An 18545-nucleotide genomic window follows, 5' to 3' on the forward strand; every position below is an offset into this window, starting at 1 on the left:
AGCAGAGGCTTGACAACCATATGTCAGGAGTGCTCTGATGGTGTTTCCTGCTTGGCAGGGGGTTGGACTCGATGGCCCTTGTGGTCTCTTCCAACTCTATGATTCTATGATTCTATGAGGTGGGAGGAGGAATATTCTCTTGAGAGATCCAGTGGGGAAAAAATGGGTGGTGGCAGGAAAGGGTTCGGCACTCCACCACACCTAGGAAAAAGTAAACCTTATTACATGTACCAATCTTCTGGCTTCAAAATGTTTGCAAACATTGAATCCCTGTTAATTAAACATATTTAACATACTTGTATATTGGTTTTTCATGTTTCAGAAAAGTTTCGATTTACAGATTGGACCTGAAGGAAATTCTGCAGTATTTAAAATTAATGTATTTTACAAGTTTAAATGCAGCAGTTGCATTAAAAAAATGCTTCAAGAAAAACAAATCCCCAGCACTGTTGTTTCAAAGAGTAGAGGCTCTTCTCCTAGTTTGAAATGTCCCTCATTCAGCCAGTTAAGAATATTGGAAACATTACAATGAAATTACATTTGGAGTCAATAGATCAACATATTTGTAATAGTTTTTATTACATTTTCTGTTTTACAATTTCAAATAAACCTTATAAAACTTTAAAATATCCAATGACTTCCCTTACTATACCCATTCAAATCAATTTTCCACTTTTACATCCACCATCAATTATTTACTCTGTTAAATTTTTATAAATGCTGCCAGCATTTTCAGCTATACACAGTTTTTCTCCATTTATTCAATAAATGTTTTCCAATCTTCTTTAAATGTGTGTTCTTCTTGCTCACTTGTTCTATATGTTAAATCTGCAAGTTGTGCATATTCTGTCAACTTCAGTTGCCAATCTTCTTTACAGTGGTGCCTGCAAGACGAATGCCTCGTAAGACGAAAAACTCACTAGACGAAAGAGTTTTTCATTTTTTGAGGTGCTTCGCAAGACAAATTTCCCTATGGGCTTGCTTCGCAAGACGAAAACGTCTTGCAAGTTTGTTTCCTTTTTCGTAAAACCATTAATACCCAGGGTGCATTGCTTGAAGAGGTGCCGTTGCGACTTGACTTCGAGGAGCAACACATAGCACCAGGTGCCGTAGCCTTTTTTGAGGTTTTTGAGGACTTTGCTGATTGTTGAAGCTTTTCCAAAACTTATTTTGCAGCCATTTGGTAAGTTAAACTTTTAAAACTTTTTTGGGGGGTTTTGGATTTTGGGTTGGGGTGTTTGGAATTCAAGGACTTGGTGTTGGGGAGAGGTTTGCAAGAATCTGGGAGCTTGTGTGGTTTTTTTCTGATTTTTTGTGACCATTGGGCCACTCTGCTGTTGTTGTTTTTTTAAAAAAAATCTGGGTTTAAATTTCTGTGTGATGGGTGGCTGGGGAAACAGTTGAGGAGGGGTTTGCAAGAATCTGGGAGCTTGTGTGGGGTTTTTTTTTAATTTTTATGATTTTCTGTGACCATTGGGCCACTCTGCTGTTGTTTTTTTTTAAAAAAAATCTGGGTTTAAATTTCTGTGTGATGGGTGGCTGGGGAAACAGTTGAGGAGGGGTTTGCAAGAATCTGGGAGCTTGTGTGGGTTTTTTTTTTTTAATTTTTATGATTTTCTGTGACCATTGGGCCATGTTTTTTTTAAAAAAAAAAATTCTGAGTTTGAATTTCTGTGTGGTGGGTGGCTGGGGGAACAGTTGAGGAGGGGTTTGCAACAGTTGGGGAGGGGCTAGGGGAACAGTTGGGGAGGGGTTTGCAACAGTTGGGGAGGGGTTTGCAACAGTTGGGGAGGGGTTTGCAATTTCTGTGTGGTGGGTGGGTGGCTGGGGGAACAGTTGAGATTTTTGAAGATTTTGGAGATTTTTGAAGCTGTTCCAAAACTTCTTTTGCAGCCATTTGCGGTTTTTGAAGGCTTTGGTGATTTGCAGCCATTTGGTAAGTTAAACTTTTAAAACTTTTTTTGGGGGGGGGTTGGATTTTGGGTTGGGTGTTTGGAATTCAAGGATTTGGTTCTGGGTTTGATTTTCTGTGTGGTGGGTGGCTGGTGCTTTTGAATGTTTTGGATGTGAAGCACTGATTTTTCTTTCTTTCTGAGTTTATGAAGGTAGGAGCTGTGCTGCCATGGGACCCAAGAAGACTGCTGCTGCAGAGGCCGGTGAGAGGAAGAAGGAGAAGGTGACGCTGGAAATGAAGAAGGAGATCATCCGGAAGCACGACGGTGGTATGCGTGTGACAGACCTCGCCAGGGAGTACGGGAGGAATCCATCGACCATCGGGAGCATCCTGAAGATGAGGGAGAAGATCCTTGTGACTGATGCAGCCAAGGGAGTCACCAGGATCGTGAAGAAGCGCCCAACTGTTCTGGAAGAGGTCGAGAAGTTGCTGCTCATCTGGTTAGAAGAGAAGTAGCGTGCAGGGGACACAGTGACTGAGGCTGTCATTTGTGAGAAGGCCAAGGCCTTGCACGCAGACCTCATCCGGGAACAGCCAGGAACCTCAGGCGAGCCAGAAGCCTTCAAGACAAGCAGAGGTTGGTTTGACCGGTTCAAGACAAGATCTGGAATCCACAGCGTGGTCAGGCATGGAGAGGCTGCCAGTTCTGATGTTCCTGCGGCTGAAGACTTTGCAGCGGAGTTCCTGGAGGTTGTGAAGACGGAGGGCTACGTTCCACAGCAGGTCTTCAACTGCGACGAGACCGGGCTGTTTTGGAAGATGATGCCCAAAAGGACTTTCATCACTCAGGAGGAGGCCAAGTTGCCTGGCCACAAGCCCATGAAGGACTGTCTGACCCTTCTCTTCTGTGCCAACGCAAGCGGCGACCTGAAGATCAAGCCGCTGCTGGTGTACCACTTGGAGAACCCACGGGCCTTCAAGAAACACAAGGTCGACAAGGCGCAGCTGAGTGTCATGTGGTGATCCAACAGTAAGGCTTGGGTCACACGTGTGCTGTTTGTGGACTGGGTCAATCTTGCTTTTGGCCCTGCTGTCAAACAGTACCTGCTGGACAACGACCTGCCGCTGAAGGCTTTGCTTCTGATGGACAATGCTCCTGCTCATCCTAAAGGCCTTGAGGAGGACTTGTTGGAGGAGTTCAGCTTCATCAGCATCATGTTCCTGCCGCCTAACACCACGCCACTGCTCCAGCCGATGGATCAGCAGGTCATCGCCAATTTCAAAAAACTCTACACCAAGGAGCTTTTCAGGCGATGCTTCGAAGTGACTGATTGCACCACCATCACCCTGTGGGAATTCTGGAAGGACTACTTCGACATCGTCACCTGCTTGAAGATGATCACCATGGCCTGGAACGGGATCAGGCAGAGAAATTTGAATTGCGCTTGGCGCAGCCTGTGGCCGGACTGTGTGGCACCAAGTGACTCTGATGCACCAGAGTCAACAGTGGTGCAGGACATTGTTGCCTTGGGGAGGACCATGGGACTGGAGGTCACAGAGGAGGACGTCAGCGAGCTGGTGGAGGAGCACGACCACGAGCTGACCACCCAGGAGCTGGTCGAACTGCAGGTAGAGGCTGCGCAGGAGCAGGCCTCACTGGAAGAGGAGGAAGCAACTGAGGAACGGCTGTCCTCCAAAGAACTGAGGGACATTTGCATGAAGTGGAAGGATGTGCAGGCTTTTGCACAGCGGCACCACCCTAACAAGCACGTGGCACATGACCTTGCGAACACTTTTGATATGATGGTCATGTCGCCTTTCAGGGAGGTGCTGAAAAGGCGGATGAAGCAGCAGACCATGGATAGGTTCTTCAGCAAGAAGCAAAGAGTGGAAGAGGAACCTTCTTCGAGTGGTCCCCCAGAGTCTTAGAAAATGTACTGTACACTTTGTTGATCTTTAAATGTTTTTCTGTCATGTTTAGAAACTTAATTTATTGTTCCTTCAATTTTTAAAATGCTCTTTACAGTATGTGTGACTTTAAAGAGCAGTTAATAAACTCTTGTTGTACCAAATTTGGCTTTGTTTGGACTTTTTTTGACCATAGGAACGCATTAATTGAATTTCAATGCATTCCTATGGGATTTCATGCTTCGCAAGACAAAAAATTCGCTAGATGAAAAAACTCGTAGAACGAATTAATTTCGTCTTGCAAGGCACCACTGTAGTTGGGACCTCACTAACTTTCCATTTGGGGGCTAACAAAACACAGGGCACATTTTTTGCATACATAAATAGGCTTTTCTGGCACCTGGAATTTCAGTCTGGATTATCCCCAAGAAAAAGGACTGGGTTTTGGGGGAAAGTAATTTTGAACTCCCCCCCCCCCCCCATTCATTATCAATTTCTGATACCTTTTACCTTTTTACATGTTGGAGTTAAGTACTATCTATAATTTTTTACAAATAATTTTCTTTCAATGAATAGCATGGTATAAATTTCAGGTCACTTTTCCAGAGTTTCTCCCAGAGGTTAAAATCTATATTATATCTTATATTTATTCTCCAGTGTGTCACTGAAGCTTTAAAAAAATTGTCTTTTGTTTCCCATTCTAATAACAGATTACAGTAGAACTTCTACTTACAACCGCCCCAAGTTGCGACTGCGGCCAACCCAGAAATAGCCAGCGGGTTTGCCGCCGTTCACGCATGCGCAGAAGCGGGTAATCTTCGCCCAAGCCTGTGCACAACGGCGCCTCTCCCAGCAACCCGTTTCAACCTCTGGACAGACATCCAGAACAGATTATGGTTGCAAATACAGTGGAACCTTGACTTACAAATGCCTCAGGTTACAAACGCTTCAGGTTACAAACTCTGCTAACCTGGAAGAATTACCTTCGAGTTGAGGACTTTGCCCCAGGATGAAAATGAAAATTGTGTGCCAGTGGTGCAGCGGCATGTCTCTAGTTAAGAACAGTTTCAGGTTAAGAATGGATCTCTGGAATGAATTAAGTTTGTAACTACAGGTACCACTGTAGAGGTTCCACTGTACATTTTTTTTTGGGGGGGGGTATCTTTGCTTTGCAAGAGTTCTTTTTCAAATTTCCAGAACATGCACTCAGAGAACTGGGTCTTCCCAATAGGATGCCTGGTGCAAACTAATGACTTCCTAAAAATCACTGCAACCCCTTTCCCCACCCATATGACCTGGGATGCTGTGCGTAAAGAGAAAGCTGGTGGACAAGCAGCGGCAATAACAGGCCCATCTGCTTCATCCAACCAAGTCTCTGTCACACATGCCAGGTCAATTCTGTTCCAAAAGAACAGAGAAGAAAGAACAGATAAGAAAAACATTGTCAGCTACCCAGATACAGTGGTACCTTGGGTTAAGCATTTTGTTCTGGAGGTCTGTTCTTAACCTGAAACTGTTCTTACTTGAAGCACCACTTTAGCTAATGGGGCCTCCTGCTGCTGCTGCTGCACAGCTGCTGCACGATTTCTGTTCTCATCCTGAAGCAAACTTCTTAAAACGAGGTAATATTTATGGATTAGCAGAGTTTCCTCCCTTCCGTGGAAATTATCCAGATACACATTCCCAAGCAATTCAAGGACAGATAGCATCATTGGGGGGGGGGGGGATGTTCACACTCTTGAGGCATCTAGTCATAAGCCTGCATTTTTTATCAGAGCTTCTATATTTTATCAAGGCTTGTATTTAAAAATGAGCTTAAAAAAAAAGGATTTTCAAATGTTTCATGCCAGGCAGAAAGAACCTTGGCAAGAGGTTTTTCTCCTAAGACAAGGGGGCCCCATTGATTTATAGTAGAAAAACAATTCTCAAAGTCATAAAAAGGGAGAATTACATATGCTGCCCCAAGGCTGAGAAAACACAATTAAAGGCAAGGGTAAATAGTAAAATAATACCAATGTGCCTCTCAGTAAAATGAGCCAGATCTTCTTTCCAAGGTTGAAAGGCCAAGAGCAGCGAAAAAGGCAACTGGCTTGGCTAGAAGAAAAGAGAGCATTTTTGGGAAATTTTCTAAAGCTGTTGGGAAGAGCTAATGGGAGAAGCATCTAGCTGGCTGGGAAAGGAGGGGGAAAGGGGGGAGGTGTAAACTGAAGAGGCTTCTTTTTAAAAGCTGTTTTTTACTGAGTTCCTTTTTACTTTACAAAGGCTTTATTCTTTTAAAAGGCTACCTATGATAAGTGAATGAAATATATTAGCTTAAATACATTGGCTTAAATGTAATTATGCAAAGGATTTAAGGAATGCTAGATTCTTATTTCATATGGTTGTAAGAGTTGTATTTATCCTGAAATTAAGTCAGCCACCAGCCTAGCCCCCCTGCCAGACAGAAGACGCCATCCAAGCACTCTTGATATATGGTTGTCAGGCATTTGTTTAGAAACTTTCAAATGAAGGAAATCTTTCAATGTTGATGTGAAACTCAAGATCCTTGACATCTGTTGAACATAAAAATGTAAGATTAAACATTTGTTTTAGAAGGCAATAGGGCAAGGAGGGCAAGAGGTGAGCTGGTAATTAAGATTCCATGTAAGATATATTATTACTTATTTGTCACATATATAGCTCTTTGTCTCCCTTATAAGGGCAAGGAAGTGGGTGTATCTTTTGTGGGTGTATCTTTTGTGATTGGTTCTACCAAACAGCCAATAGGAATTTCAACCAGGCTGATTGGACAGAGGCAGCCACAGGAGGAGCAAAGGGGGCTGGATTAAGGGAATATAAGTGCTGGCCAGGATGGCAAGAGGCCAGGCCAGAGCTTGGTAACCATATACCACTGAGCCTCTCATTTATTTGTCTGACAAATAAATTATTATTTTAATTTCTCTATTGCTGCGTTGAATATTTCATTCCAGCTAAGCGTTAACCACAAGCAGGGTGCTACACTCTCAGACCCAGGTGTTAGGTCTTTCATTAAATCAAGGCTTCCTTGATTCCAATAAACCTTTCATGCCAAGGAGCCAGCTAGTCTGGAGTTTAAAGAAACACAACTTCTTTCCCAGCGTCCTTGTGGCTGATGGAGTTCCCACAAGGCTTCACTCTTTTTACTTGACCAAGGAATGATTTCTAAACAGTACCAACTTTACTACACCACTCATTAAAGGCAAAGTAGATATTGCATGGGCACAGAGAGAAAGTACCCACATAAGACCATCAGTACGCTCTGCCCTTCCTGAAGCTGCCTCAAATGGAACACAAAAAGGTGGAAAACCCATTTTGCAAAGTAACAATGATGGTGTGGTGGAATTGGAACTCAATATTGGCTCTTAGGCCTTCATCACTGATGCCCCTGCTAGATCACCCCTTATTTAAACATACAAACAAATACAGTATAACCCATTTGGAGATCTTGAAACAAATGGTTTCTATAGGATTAGAGATTTGCTTGTAGGTGGTAAAGCAATCTCAAAAGAGGACATGAGGGAAAGACAAAGCGTGTTCTCCTTCATGGAGAGCACGTGTTGCGGTGCGGTCTGCTGAGCCACCCCTCTGTTACCAGGCAGGGTCTCTAAAGATGGCCTGGGGCAGTGATTGGTTCACTGGGTTTCTGGGGTAAAAGTTATGTTGCAATTTTGGTGGGAGGCGTAAAATGTTTAAATACTCTGCACGCAGCCTGGAGCTTTCTCTTTGCTGTGTGCAACGGATCACTTGGACCGTCTGGAGGACAGTGGAGCGATCTTCTCATTGTCTCATTACATTTCTTTATTTTCCCCTTCTTTTTAATCTTCTCTTAATTAATTTAATTCCCACCTTTTTTCCTGTTTGATTTCCCACCCCACCCCTTACCCTGCCCTTTGGGAAGATTCTCCCTGTACCTGTGAGCGCTGCCTGTGCATAATCCTCCTGGGCTTGCTTTTCCCAATAGGGAGAGAACCCCCATTAGGGGCTTTCTTTTGCAAAAAGGTTTTCCCCATTTTCGCCTGTTTAATTGTCAGAGCTGTTCCCAGCTTACCTGGAATCACTTTCGTTTATAGTATCCTCATAGGTTGGCTTTATTTTGGGTGATTGCAGTGCTGTTGGCTGAATTTTAATCTAGCCTTGGGCGGGAGCACTATTTTGAGTTCCCTTAATATTGCAATGAGACAAAAAAGGCAGAGAGCAGAAGCAGAGAGGCCTGCACGGCCTGCACATATCATTCAAGCCTAAGCCTGCTACAGTTAGCAGTACAGTAAATTGTTAAGTTTCTGTGACGTGACTCATTCTCTCTATAAGAATGTATCTGTTTGTTTGCAGGCTCACTTGTTGCTAATGCATATCTTAGGCAGAGTGGAGCCAGAGGCTCTCTGTGCCTCCAATGAGCACTCTTTGTATGCTCTTTAACTATGCTGTTTCTGAACAAGTTTATTTTCTTCAAGTTTGTTTTTCCCTGATAGTGGCGACTGCCATTTTTGAGATGAGCCATTGTGGCTTAGTGGCTAGAGTACAGGACTAGGACCTGGGCGACAGGGTTCATATCCCCCACTTAGCCATTGTTATAACAAAGCAAAACAAGCTGCTCCTTTTGGACTAATTTGTTGCTGGGTAGTTTGGCCCATTTGTGATATTGCTCCCCAAAAGAACTTTGGGTTTCTTGAGGAGGTGCTTCCCTCTAAAGGGCAAGCAGGGGTACCTGGACAGGCGGTGGGCTGCCTTGAGTTTGTTATCTCATTGGAAACATTTATGTCAGGCCTAGCAGGTGATCCTAGGGCTTGGCCCGCTTGGCCCTAGAATTTGATGGCCTCTGACAGCGTTTCTGGCCTGAATAGCGTCCTCCAGAGGATGACTTTTTGATGCCCCAGGTGCCTTCTTCCAGAAGGAAGCGTCTCCAGAGGCAGGAAAAAGCGGAGCAGGGATGATGCTTACACCTCCTTGCAGGTAAATCATCACTGGGCTTTGATGATGATTCAGACATCACCTTGGACCTCTCCAGGGGTCAGGGTGAGGCTGTTCCTGGTCTTTAGGGATCATCCTGGATAGCTCAGCTGGTCAGCGTATGGTGCTGGTAATGCCTAGGTTGCAGGATTGGTCCCTGTATGGGACAGCTGCATGCTCCCTCATCACTCTACCCGGACACTGAGGTCCAGCGTGGAGGGCCTTTCTGGTGGTTCCCTCACTGTGAGAGGCCAAGTTGCAGGGAACCAGGTGGAGGGCCTTCTCGGAAGTGGCACCTGCCCTGTGGTACACCCTCCCACCAGATGTCTACTACCAGACTTTTAGAAGACATCTAAGTCAGCCCTGTTTAGGGAAGCTTTCACTGTTTGATGCATTACTGTATTTTAATATTTTGTTGGAAGCTGCCCAGAGTGGCTGGGGAAGCCCAGCCAGATGGGCGGGGTACAAATAGATGATGATGATTATTATTGTTGTTGTTGTTGTTGTTGTTGTTGTTGTTATATTGTGGGAGAGTGGACTAGATGATCCTCGGAGTCCCTTCCAACCCCACTATTCTATAAGTGGTAATTCACTATGATGGGAATGTTAGACGCAGGGCTGCCATCATCCCCTCAGCTCGCTAGGATCGCAGGGACGGGGACATGTGGACCACTTGCACAGCTCCACATTTAAAATGGAAATTCCCTGAGCAATAGAACCTGAAGCTGGTATGCAGGAAGCTGGCCCGGTGGCAGCTTTGTTGGGACTTCTTTAGGGTTTCTGGCCCTTGTTGGCCCTGTAAATTTACACATCATGGTGGCAACACAAGGCAGGGCATCTTGCCCAAGCGGGGGCTGGCAAGCAATAACTCAATACCTCTCACCCATATTTCCATAAAAATATCCCCCTTGAAAGCCTGGCTAAAAGGTTATCTAGATGGGTCAGTAGCTTTGTGCTTGTGGGAAGGGTTTTTCCCAAGGTTTGGGATTCCTCTGGCTTTTCAGCCAGTGGCTCAGAATACAGCAACTCAAAATCCAGTTAGAGAGCTACCTGTGGTAGCCAGAAAGAAGGTTAGGAAGCAGCTTGCATTGGGACGTATGGTGGGACCCCCTTGATTCTCCTTCTAGTCCCGATTTTCATTTATCCCCATTGGGGATCGTCCCTAAGAAAGCCCCATATAATTCCATCTGATCCATATTTATCGCATCCCAAAGGCACCTCAGTGAATGATGCTATCCCTCCGGAATTGTTCTGTGAAATATGCATCTTTGGATCAGGCAGTTGAGCTTACCAACAATTGGAGGAGGTGCCTTGTTGGCATTATGCGATATTAAATCAGCTGTTAGGCTGCTGCCGGTTCACACTCAAGATTTTAAGTAGTTCCAGTTACAGATAGGTAGCCGTGTTGGTCTGCCATAGTCAAAACAAAAAAAAATCCTTCCAGTAGCACCTTAAAGACCAACTAAGTTAGTTCTTGGTATGAGCTTTCGTGTGCATGCACACTTCTTCAGAAGAAGAAATGCACACTTCTTCAGAAGAAATATTTGGCTTTTTGTTCCCCTGGGGGCTGGCTCGATCCTAGTGCACAGAAATGGGTTCCGGTTCGACAGGCATCTAATTGCTCACATTGTGCACCAGTTATTGCAGCCTGCGGCTTGCCTACCGCTGAACACGCCTCATTCCTTCCAAATAGGTGTTGTTGCAAAGGCTGCACATTGGGGCCTGTTAGTAGACAGGATTGTGAATACGGGTAATTGGAAGTCTGACGCTGACAAAGGTTATGTCAGGAAGCATCGCCAATGATGCCTGTGCTGATGCCTGTCTGTTATTCCTTTTTTCATAGGAGCAGCTGTGCGCATTTGGATTGTCAGCCACAGCATCATGCACTGAGCTGGCAAGCACCCTGACGAGTCTGGACTGGGGGCGCCATCTCGGCCTTCCTGCTCATGTTTGTAGCTCCAGTCCGCATCTGGATTGTAGGGCACAGCATCGTTTACTGGGCTGGCATCAGAGCTAGGCAGTCTGGAAGGGGACTGGGTCTTGGCCTCCCATAGCATGTGCAGGTGTTGTGGATGTCCAGGCGCAGAATGCAGTGGAGCGAATTCATCCCGCTAATTAAGCAGAGGGTGCTTTCGGATGGCCCCCCCCATGGCAATTGTGGTTCAGCTGGGGGAGAACGATGTGACAACTTATGATTGCTTTACTTTGCGCTCCACAATTCAGAGAGACTTGGGGGAATTGGTGACCTTAATACCCACAGTTAAAATATTTTGGTCACAATTGCTGCAGAGGCGCAATTGGCACGGCATTTCTCGACCTGAGGCTGCTGAAAGGGCCAGGAAGTGCATTAATTCCGCAGTGTGTAAGAAGGTGGCGGATTTGGGTGGATTGGTTATTTCCCGCCCGGATATTACCTTCAAAGCTCTGGCCCTTTACTGCAATGATGGAGTACATCTCTCTGTACTGGGAAATGATGTTTGGATGCGGTAACTGCAAGGTTGAAGGTTGGGTTGGGATTGTGAGTGGTTGGCGGAGAGCGTAAAGGGCTCGATTGGCGGTTAGGCATTGGTTATAAATTGGTGGAGGAGGGGTTAGGATAGGCTGGGCCTATCCCTCCATGGAGGGGTTCAGGATAGGCTGGGCCTGCCCCTCCATGGTTGCTGCGGAAAGTGAATTCCGTTAAAGGAATCCTGGGGCTTGCCATCTTTTCGTCCAATCCCTGGAATGGGACTAGGGCCGGCAAGCCTTCGGGGAGCAGGCGGGTGAGAGTTGAGGGTCTGTGACTCAGCTCCATTTCTCCCCAACTTCCTTTCCCCCGCACTGTCTTTCGGTGGTGCCCGGAAGTCAGTTCTGTCCCCAGGCGGGGGGACAGATAGTCTTAACCAATGCCTAAACAACCACTCATGGTTTTGTATTTAAATAAAGTTGTGGCCAAAATTATGCCAAAAACCTTAAACAAAAATTAAGTGTGCGTTGTGAGTTATTTGGGGGGTGGCTTGGGGACCTCGACATGCAAAAGGCATTAAATGGTCCTGGTTACAACTGTATCAACAATGCACTTTTGTAAAGTCTCTGGAATTCAATGGTGAAGGCTTGAGACCCTTGACAGCTTTTGAATCGCTATGTAACAGACATAGCCATGACAGGAAAGAGGCAGTTTCAGTGATATATGGTATGATATTAGACAGCTTTGTGGGCAACACAGAAGAGATGGGAGGCAGACATAGGAACCTCAAAAGTGAAAAAGCATGGATATACAGCGTAATCCATCTCTAAATACAAATTTCTTCTCACCTCCAGGAAATTTTCCTTACAATTACTTTTTGGTGGTGTGGATCCCCACACACCTTGCAAAGATAAATCCATCAAGCTCACCGTTATGTTGGAAAGACTGGAGAATGAGGTTCCTACTTTCACCTTTGTTGTGGGGTGTACTGTGAGCTACACCTTTTGGCAGAAAGTTTTTCATCTGATCTTCAAAGTTACCCTCCTAATTTGGCACTTCCTTTATTATCATGAGATTTGACTCCAAATTCCAACCTTAAATTGAAAAGAAGAAATTTTCTTCCTGTTCACAGCAGCTGGACTAATTATTGCCCAATAATGGAAAGAATCCCTCTAGTATACCGTATTCGATGACGCATTAGAGTTGAGTAAATACGGTACATCTCAAAGTTAAACTGAGCAACTCCATCCCTCCATCAAATCCCTGTGGCCGCCACTACCATCTCCCCATCCTCCCACTGGCTGAGAATGGGGGGGTGAGGCCGGTGTGGGTCACCCTGGGTGTCATCCCTTAAAGTTACCTTTTGGTGGCATTGGACCACCAAAAGCCTTGCAAAGATAAATCCTTCAAGCTCACCATTATGTTGGAAAGGCTGTGGAGAATGAGGTTCCTACACTGAAGTTTGATATGGGTGTACTGGAAAGAAACCTCTAGTATACTGTATTTGATGGCCACTACCATTTCCTCCTTCTCCTTCCCCAACACCACAGGAGAAGTTGCTTAAATAAGGCAAAGAGGTTGCTAGCTTTGGAAGGCAAGGGGTGGGAAAGAATAATAAGTCACCCACCAGCGGCCCTGCTCCTGGTCTGTTAAAGGCAGCAACCACAACACAACCAAGCAGCAGCTTTTTACCCATCAGGCTGGCTGGGCGTTGCTCAGAAGTGACGCTGGACATTGCATGTGTGCTGCTCTCTCCCTCTTGCTCCCCCCCCAACACACACACTCTTCTCCCCAAACTCCAAGCCCTTCTCCAGTATGGGTGCCTATGGAAACTCAGCATGGGACTCAAGGAAAGCCACGCCTGGCAAGCGAGCGACCCATTCGCCAGGGAAGCTGGAGTCGCTCTTCTGGGTTGGGGTTTGGGTGGGCAGGAAGGAAGGAGAACTGAGGCTCATTGGGCTTTGCGGTGTGCAGGCAGCAGGGTCAAAGTGTCACTTCTCAAATGAAAGTAATTTTTATTCTATAGTACACATTTCCTCTGTGAGAAAAGAATGTGGTATGATAAGAGATAAAGTTAAGAAGTAATGAAGATAGAAATGTGATATTGAAATTAATAAGGTGGAGACTGTGAAGATATTAAGAGGGAGAATGAATTGTAACTAAGATCAAGAATATTCAGTATGCCAAATACATTGTTTGACATTCCATTCACTGTTGGCTTCCTTCCGCAATTGCTTTATGAGCAAATAAAAATAATTAGATGTTTGATTGATGAGATGGAGAGTGAAATGGGAATAGAAGGGTCAAAAGTGGGTGTGAATTAATGAATACATAATAAGTAAAGAACTATGGGATATGATTTTTTATATTTTATCACAATGGAGAAACAACTGTGGACAAATATTAAAAGATTTATTATTGTTGAATATGGAGAAATGGTTGTGAAAGTTATTGCAGGTAAAGTTGTTATGTTTGATTAGAGAAAATATATTGCTGATTTCTCTTTTTCCTTTCCTTTTCTTTTTCCTTTTCTTTTTCCCTTGATGTTTTCTTTTCTCTTTCTCTCTTTGTTTTTTTTATTTATTTAAATTAATTCCTTTTCTTTTATTATGAGATATGGTGTAGGTAAAGTTATTTCTTTGATTACATCCTTGACAATGGACCTCCCCATGTGTTGTTTGTTGTTTGTTCTCCCTTGTGCCATGACCCCCCACCCTAGTATTCTTGCTTGTGGTGAGCTTGCCAATGTAGTATCACTTTCAATAGATGCTTGTCTGCATTTTCTTTAATATCTGGATTGCCATTGCCATTTATTAATAATAAAAACTAGTTGGCTACTTTTATAATTTTTGTGTAAAAAGGAAAATGAAATAATTTGTTTGGGTCAGGATAGAAGATCCATGGAAATAAGATCAGCTGGGTGGCACCAGCCATTTGTTCTTTGCCTACCTGAAAGCAACCAACACAACTTTGTAAGGTTGTGCATTGGGTAAGGCTTTGTTTGGATGGATGGGAGGGTGTAGCCTTCGCCTGCCCCTCCTCACTAAGGGTATCCTATTAGAGGGATCTGGGTGTGTGGATTCTGTCCAATGCCTGGACATGGGCTGTTGGAATGTCACTGCCCCAATGGGGAGCCCTCAGAGGGTTCCTATTTGATGTACGTCATAGGGCTCCCCCTATTGGTGGTTTACCCTGCAGATGGGTGCGAGTCAAGATATGCTGGCACACACATGTGTAAACAATAAAGCTGTGGCCTATTAGAACCCATAAATGAAAATAATTCTTTCTGTGGAATTATTGTCTGTAAGGGTCGCAGGGCCTTGGCATGGAAGTGGGGCTGAACAAAATAACATGCAAATTCTCATATTTTACTTCAAATGCCTTTCTCAGCATTCTACACATTCTGCATATATAAAACATAGAGATATAGAATACAGATTCAATGTGCCAGATGAGTTTATTTTCTTATAATGAATTTCACCAATTGTGAAAAAGAAAACCCATGAGGCCTGAGCTCTTCCTCTCACCACTAGGCTCTCAGTTTCTTCTGCAGCTACCATGAATGGTGGAATTAACAAGGAGGAGAGCTTTGCTGTCTTGTATCTACCCTGCAAGGTCGATTTTCATTGAGGAAGTCTCAGCATTCCAGCAGTTTGCTTCACTTAGACCCAGTCCAAAGTTACCGTGTGCTACGATTTTTCCATTAAGGGCACACCAGTCTTCAGTTGCACAGCCTTTAAATGTGAGACTTTCAAATGAATAATCATCTGTGTAAGACAAAGTATAACCTTTGCATGAGTTCTTTATTAGCGCTTTGGGGATAGGGATGACTGTGGTTATTAAAGCTCAACCAACACACTGACAATACACACTCACCAACAAATCTGACAACCAAGTATCACTAGCTTTGAATTTGGGTTTCCTGGCTAACACCATGGTGCTGCATTGTGAACAGGAAGTTATCCTATGTCTCAGTGCTATTTTTCTAGAAAAAGAGGTGCCAGAACTCAACATGAGTGAGTGCCCCTCTTGTTCTCTTAGAATGGCTATGGCGCCCAACTGAGAGTTACTAGAACTGAGTTCTGGCTGGAAAAAAGTCCTCATCTCCCACCCCATGTATTTTGCTAGAGTAAGGCAGCAGTTCTTTTGCACACTTGTGATGTGGTAAGATTCAATTAATACAGTTCAACTTATTTGCCAAGAAATATCAACAGAGGTGTACATGGTAGAACCCTTCTTTCTCCCAGACTTATTTACTTTTGAATTTTTGGCCAAAGTGTGTGCTTCTGTCCTTCTGGACCAGCACCAAATGGTGCATACTGCTATGAGGAGAAGCTGTGATGTGCTGGTTAGTCCTGCACCTGTGCTGTAAGGAATCTGCTGTGCTTTGTGGGGGCCCCTAGTCACACAAGGTAAAACCTTACACATGAGTGAGCCTGCCCCCTCTTGTTGTTATGCTCTTCATATGGGGATAGTTTGGAATCCAAAACAGGACTAGAGCATTGCCCTTTCCCTCAGAGAAAGAAATCAAAGCTATACACAAATATCAGTCATTGCTTTCCTGGAAATGAGAAAGAGACAGAAGCAGGCAATATTACTCACGTGTAATAACAGTATGATAGTGAATGCACTTGGTCTCATTGGCAAGGCAGCTGACATACCCCTCCCTTGGGCAACTTTTATCCTTTGGTGTTTTAGTATCGGTGAACTTGAAGCAGGCTGGGCACTTTAGACCATTGGGGGAAAGATCTTCACGTGGAGGAACTACCATAATAAAAAGCTACAGTCAGCATATGGATACACCTCATTCCCCATTCTCTTTATTGTACTTTTATTTTGATTTCTTTCATGCCTTCTAGTAGCTGCTGACACAAGCTGGACAGGCTACCTCCACATTGTGTCCTGCATTAATGATGATGATGATATTAATTATTATTATTATTATTATTATTATTATTATTATTATTATTATTATTATTATTTATTTATTTCTATCCCGCTCATCTGGCTGGGTTTCCGCAGCCACTCTGGGTGGCTTTCAAAAGAACATTGAAAACAGAATAAAACTTCCACAGGGCGCCATTACCAAGAAGGCCATCTGTCTGGTTTCCTTTAACCTTTCTTCTCACAGTGAGGGAACCGTCAGAAGGCCATCGACGCTGGACCTCAATGTCCGGGCTGAAGGATGGAGCTGGAGGCACTACTTCAGGTATACTGGGTTGAGGCCGTTTAGGACTTTAAAGGTCAGCACCAACAGTCTGAGTTGTTTTTGGAAACATACTGGGAGCCAATGTAGGTCTTTCAAGTGTCATATGTTCTAAGTGGCCACTCCCTGTAACCAGTCTAGCTGCCACATTCTGTATTAGTTGCAGTTTCCGCATAAGGACCACATAGATCATGTTGCAGTAATTTAAGTGGGAGATAACTAGAGCATGCACCACTCTGGCGAGACAGTCTGCGAGCAGGCAGGGTCTCAGCCTGCACACCAGATTTGACCTGTGCCTCCGTGGACAGCTGGGAGTCCAAAATGACTCCCGGGCTGTGCACCTGGTCCTTCAGGGCCACTGTTACCCCATTCTGGACCCCACACTCACCTGCCCCCTGTTTTCCCAAAACAGTAGTTTTGTCTTGTCAGGATTCAACCTCAATCTATTAGCCATCATCTATCCTCCAACCACCTCCAGGCACTCACACAGGACCTTCACCTGGTCAGATTTTAAGAGTGAGGTAGAGCTAGGTATCGTCTGCATACTGATGAACACCCAGCCCAAACTCCCTGATGATCTCTCCCAGCGGCTTCATATAGATAATATAAGCATGGGGGAGAGGCCAGAACTCTGAGGCACCCCACAAGTGAGAGCCCCTCTATATGGTCCAGAAGGATATCATGGTCAGTGGTGTCAAAAGCCGCTAAGAGATCCAGCAGAACTAGGAAACAATGTTCACCCTTGTTCCTAACCCGCCAGAGATCATAGACCAGCTTGACCAAGGCAGTTACTGTCCCATGATGAGGCCTGAATCCTGATTGGAAGGGATCCAAATGCATCCTTCGGGCGTGCATGGAGTTGTTCAGCAATCACCCGCTCAATCACCTTGCCCAAGAAGATTTGAGACTGGGCAATTGTTGGCCATATCAGCTGGGTCCTGAGATGTGTTTTTAAGAAGCAGTCTAATGACTGCCTCTTTGAGTGGGGCTGGGAAGACTCCCTCACAGAGGGAAGCATTCACCACCCTGCAGAGCCCAGCTGATTTTTAAGGAGACAGGTGGTTGGTTTCACTCATCCAAGCATCCTGTCCACATCCTCGGAGGTAACAGATTGGAATTTATCCCATGCAACTAGACTAAACAGGACTCCTGCACTCTCGTGCCCCAGCCCTACTCACATGGTTGGAGTCTACCTCTTTCTGAATCCGAGCAAATTTATCTGCAAAAAATCTTTGGAAAATCATTGCAAGAGATCATTGCAGGAGATCTTGTTTCGCTTTTACTTAGTGTCAAATCACCCACATTCATAGAGGTAAACACCAGGTCTAAGGCACATCTATAACTATGAGTTGGGCCAGACTTATTCAGGGACACCCCCATGGAGGCCATGCTTTCCACAAAGTCCGGAGTGGCCACTTATAATGTTGTGTCAGCATGAATGTTAAAATCCCCTAGGACAACCAAACTAGGTGTATCCAGGAGCACGTCCACTATGACCTGAGGTAGCTCGGCCAGGGAATCCTTGGTGCAGCAGGGAATCCTTTACTGCCCCTATTTGCCCAGCTTCCAGAACATGCACTCATAAAACTGGGTCTTCCCAATAGGATGCCTGGTCCAAGCAAATGACTTCCTAAAAATCACTGCAACCCCCTCTCCCTGCCCACATGACCTGGGTTGCTTTGCCTAAGGGAAACCTGGTAGACAAGCAGCAGCAAGCACAGGCCCATCTGCATCACCCAACCAAGTATCTGTCACACATGCCAGGTCAAGTCCCCCATCCATGATCAAGTTATGGATGGCAGTGGTGTTATGAATCATTGACATGGCATTGCACGGCAGCACCTTCACGTCATGTGGGTCTCCCTTGCTGATTCCAATATGCTTCCTGTCAAGACCAGACCCGGAGGCAGAGGTAGTGGTCAAAAAATGACTAAACCTGCCTCCTCAGTATTGACATGGTCTGGCCTTAGAGTAACTCCTCCTCCTACCCGTGATCACAGAGATCGGGTATCCCAGAGAATCCTCCCCTGTGTAACCTGCCCCAGATATTCTTTTGGCTAGGGCCCACTCCCAGGCAGCTCTGACCCTTATTTGCCATTAACTTCGATGAACAGACATATCTGCTG

The 18545-nt window shown here is 45.0% G+C and overlaps 1 protein-coding gene and 1 long non-coding RNA gene across 3 annotated transcripts in view; both read left to right on the forward strand.

The window, feature by feature from the left end:
- LOC310851823 overlaps window positions 1-18545 on the forward strand; it is a 743739-nt gene that overhangs the window by 211106 nt on the left and 514088 nt on the right. The window contains exon 2 of the long non-coding RNA XR_014567846.1: window positions 7864-8072. This is a non-coding gene — a long non-coding RNA (uncharacterized lncRNA). The remainder of the gene's footprint in view (window positions 1-7863; window positions 8073-18545) is intronic.
- On the forward strand, window positions 1169-3966 carry LOC310851784 (putative CENPB DNA-binding domain-containing protein 1). 2 transcript variants are annotated; one of them, XM_083754467.1, is made up of 2 exons: window positions 1169-1183; window positions 2097-2415. In XM_083754467.1, exon 2 carries the CDS (start codon window positions 2123-2125, stop codon window positions 2408-2410), a length of 288 nt encoding a protein of 95 aa, XP_083610593.1. In that variant the 5' UTR covers window positions 1169-1183; window positions 2097-2122; the 3' UTR covers window positions 2411-2415. The 2 variants fall into 2 exon arrangements, 1 of the variants encoding a protein (XP_083610593.1); XR_014567814.1 differs by lacking the exon at window positions 1169-1183 and adding an exon at window positions 3530-3966 and having other exon boundaries at window positions 1979-2605.

This window comes from Podarcis gaigeae (assembly GCF_964106915.1).
Source record: "Podarcis gaigeae genome assembly, chromosome: 8".
NCBI lineage: Eukaryota > Metazoa > Chordata > Lepidosauria > Squamata > Lacertidae > Podarcis > Podarcis gaigeae.